The sequence below is a fragment of the Haemaphysalis longicornis genome, unplaced genomic scaffold (genome assembly GCF_048455015.1).
Source record: "Haemaphysalis longicornis isolate Haplotype H1 unplaced genomic scaffold, Haemaphysalis longicornis Haplotype H1 scaffold_37, whole genome shotgun sequence".
Lineage (NCBI taxonomy): Eukaryota > Metazoa > Arthropoda > Arachnida > Ixodida > Ixodidae > Haemaphysalis > Haemaphysalis longicornis.
This window is the reverse complement of record NW_027526355.1, coordinates 2,790,211-2,794,297: the sequence shown is the minus strand read 5'-3', so window position 1 is coordinate 2,794,297 and position 4,087 is coordinate 2,790,211. Positions and strand designations below refer to the sequence as shown.

The 4,087-nt window shown below is 47.5% G+C and overlaps 1 protein-coding gene across 1 annotated transcript in view; it reads left to right on the top strand.

Annotated features, from left to right (window-relative positions):
* The window catches only part of LOC144178001 (ecdysone oxidase-like), a 132,430-nt gene extending 128,842 nt beyond the window's left edge, over positions 1 to 3,588 (top strand). The window contains exon 11 of the mRNA XM_077705548.1: positions 3,558 to 3,588. Coding sequence (XP_077561674.1) covers positions 3,558 to 3,588 — 31 coding nt within the window. The remainder of the gene's footprint in view (positions 1 to 3,557) is intronic.
* The last annotated feature ends 499 nt before the right edge of the window (positions 3,589 to 4,087 follow it).

Here is a 4,087-nt window from a genome sequence, read left to right as displayed (position 1 = left end):
AACATGAAAACGCCGTGTGTAGCAGTCACTGTTGCTCTTGGGCGGTGTAATCTCCGCAGAGGAAGTTGCGAGAAACACGCGTGCTTTTGACGGTTTGAAGGCCGGAGTTGACTTCGAAACTATAACCGGGTACAAAGAAAGCTGCGCTATTTACGGGGTGAATGTGTTGTTACCGCGAGGTCATGGTGGGCCCTCCGGTGATTGTTAGTTATTTGCGTGTTATCAAGTTTATAGATCACTTTTGATTAATTATACACATCCTAAGTACCTATGACACTTCTCAGGTTGAGATGGAGTACGTAAGGCGCAGACGGATGTGGTGTTGTGGTGTAGTTGTTCACACCTTTGTTGGCGTACGTGAGAACTGAATCCGGAATCACCCGTAGTTTCTAGGGGCTGATTGTGAGGATGAGTATGTTTTATGTGTGCAGTAGCAGATCGAACAGTAGATGTAGCTAACCTTCCAAAGTCTAGGTCTAATTTTAAGGTCATCTAACAGCGCGGGCTGCCTTAAAACAGGCTACTTGTAACGCGCTGCTCTTCGTGTCCTTTGTCAGCGAACTCTGTCGCAGAATTCATGGCCGACAGACGGGGTCCACGTAACATTGCAACTGAGGTTGTCTACTACGTCCCGAAGTATAAAAATGTTGGCCTAATCGCAAGTTCCGTAGTGCCGGTCAACGTCGGCTGATCTTTCCACTGGCTGCGGACAAGCTGTATAAAAAGGAGTTTCCACTTTGGCGCACTGGCTACACAGCAGCGAGCAGGGAGAAACGGGCGACGAAGAATGTGCCTTGGCGTTGCCTAACAACAGATGCTGGGTGGCTCACGGACCAGTGCGCCTCATGGCATTCTGTAAAGGCGGTAAACATAATGCTGGGATCGACCATTCTTGTCGTGTAGACCACGTGACATAGCCGCTTCGACGGCAGTGACCCTTCCCATAAAGGCCACGGCAACGTAATGTGTGGGATGGGCGATCGTGAGGCACGGGAAATATGAGATTATACAATAACTGCTCATGGCAGCGGCAGTGTTGCCAGTCTGCGCTTCATTCCCCCCTAAGCTGGGGGAACCTTTAGCTGTTCTATATTCTTCCGAATGTCTGGGCGTTGTCTGGCAACTGATGGTCTCCTGCTTGTAATGCTAGCATGACCTTATTTCGCTTAGCGTTGCTTTGCGACTGAGACAAGGTTTAACTGGTTTAGAATTATTCCCAAGGTGTTCATCGCTCACGGGTGCCAGAAACTAGACACGCGTTTTTCTTGCCTTTCACGTCTGGCAGTGTCGTGCAAAGAACTTTATAACCGAACATAACCGGATACACTAAGATTTAGTGGATGTGCAGTACATTCACAAGCGATTATTCGGCTCTTAGTTTTTTTATTGCATACCCAGCTTTCTCGCTCAAAACTCCGACCTCTCAGGAACCTAGCAACCCCACTTCAGGAAAGCGATATTTGGCACAGAGCAAGACGTCAACACGAAGATGAAACCTGTGAAAGAATGTTCGAGGATTCGGAATATTTTTTGTGTGATTCGCTGTCAAATCTTACTCCCCATGCATTTGTAAGGGATAGTTTCCGTGGATTTGCGCAACGTGCAAGACTTGAAACTGTGCACAAATCAAGTTTTCACCCCAATATTAGCTGCGCGAAAAACGTTGCGCTTCAATAAACAACTACAGAGTAATCCGTGCTGAAAGGACTGCCATGAGCAGGAAAGCTGCACATGACAAACCTAAATTTTGTTTTTTATCACACTTCATTGGGGCTAAAGTATGCTTTTGTGCAAAATTTTAGAACAAATCATGGTTGGCCGTTTTCAAGGATATATACATATTGGAATCTATCCAATAAATGCTGAGACCTAAATGCTTTGATTAAGTTCTTATTTGTCACTGACCCGGTATCTAGGAAGAGAAGAATGCACTGCAATAATCAAACCCTATAATTTATTCATGGGGAAGCTTTCACGTGGGTTTGTTTGTTTCTCTAGGCCCGTCCGGTATATAAGGAAATAGTCGCTCACCGCGTTGCGGTCCATCTTACAGGTGGCTAAGAATGGCGACGGTGAAGTTCCGGAATGCGGGGCCCAGTCTAAATGTTTGAAAGGTGGTTGATACGACAAAAGAAATGATGACTACATACAACTATTTTACTTACGTTAAACAGTGTACAAGGTCATGTGGGGGAAATGTCAAATTCTACATTTCGCTCGTACGTGCTGTGCTGGCTTTGGTGCGCAATTTCGTCGAAAAGCGACAGCTTTCCGCCTCCTTTTGCCACTTCAAATGGGCACTGAAGTACTATGTAAACATTGTGGGATTACTCGAGTAAATGGTTGTCTGGAGTCTCTAGGCCACTTTTTTACCACTTTTGCTGGGTTCGCGCTACATTATGCATTAGTAAAATCGACACGAAAATTCTGTCCTCCTGTCTTCATCATCCTTGCTGATCTTCTATAACATTGCAAATCACGACAAAACAAGATAGATTGTCTTAACTGCGCTGCTACACGCCTTGCCGACCCTCCGACAGAATTAGTCGGGCCAGTCTTTAGTCGGCCGGCCAGCCGCGGGTCGTCGATGTTCGTTCGCTAACTTGAATCTACCCCACGACACGTTCGTGCCAGCAAGAATGTGCCTTCAGCTGGTCAATATGTAGACTGTATCATGCTCTAAGTCAGAGTTGCGCCACACAAATGCAGAAACGACGCTTCGCTGAGTCGTACGCTAGTAGAACTTTCTATGGCCAATTAAAGGTGGGAGCAGAGTCAGCGAAGTTATTATTGATACTAGGGAATTCAAATGAACCGAACCTTTTATCGTACCGCGTAAAACCAAAGATAGGGAAGCACTTTTTTCACTGGGCGAATTAGCACAGCGGTCAGTAGCGCGACCACCAATCTGCAAGCGATTTTCCTCCTCATGACTGACGTGGCTACAGACGAGATATTTGTGGAAATTTGGGGACGGTTACTGCACGAGCTTTATTCAAGAAACAGTCATCTAAGCTGCTTTTAATGCTAAAACTAAATAAAACGGCAAACTGCCAATATATTACATACAGTATACTTCCACCCCTGGCAGTGCTAGCTTATGGCCTAGTGTTTTTAGTGTTTCCGATAGCGCATGTTGTTTTTTACTGTGAAGCAGTCCACCTCATCCTTCGAAGGAAAATTTTGTGTCCATGCACAAGAAAACGGCAGGCAAAACGGAAGAAATTTCTGGCACCACCAGAAATCTAGCCCAAGCTACGCCCATTCGAGTAGACGGGGAGATAGACGGTGAAATCAACGAGCACAGCGGCGAGTCTACCACCTGCGCTCATTCAATGCCCTTGTGTGAAGTGCAAACCGCATAATGTACGATAAGGGCGTTCACGTGATTTGCATTAGCGACAAACGGAACAGCGTCTGTGGAGCGTGAGGGCGCGCGTCGGCTGTGACCCATAAAACAAGAGTGAGGGGGAGCGAGAGAGAGAGGTGAAGCCACATTCCCGAGGGCCGCCGTCTTCGTCACCCCTGTTCAGACGGTGCTCTCCGTTTTCTTTCAGGAGTCGCTGCTGCAGTCGGTCACACGGTTAAGTGGACGCCGCCCGCGCTGAACTCAGGTGACGGCTGCCAGAGTCTTTGGTCTCACTCTTTCTACACCCAAGTGAGGGATTTAGAGTGACGTCGCATGGGTAAACATTGTTGGTTTCGTTTATAGCTGCGCAGTCCAACCACCTGCACAGCGTGGATTGGAGCCAAATTACTGTACGTTGCTTTATTTGTGTTTGAGCGACGTTTTTCGTATTGAATTCACCAATTCATCTACGAAAAGAGTTCGCAGAACGCGTCGACTAACACTTACGCGCTGGCGAGTTATCGTGGGCGTGGAGTTGCCGTAAGCAGCGACCGCTTGCGGGCACAATCGTGAATAAGCCCACCATTGGCCTGGTGCGAACACGCCTCTTAGATACAAGCACGAGCCAGGCAAGCCCCAAAGGTAAAGGAAAAGCGCATCGCATTTGAGCGTCTGCCGTAACGCCGAGGGCATTCATCCACTGAGTACGCCTCGGCTAGTGATTGCATGTATTCCAAG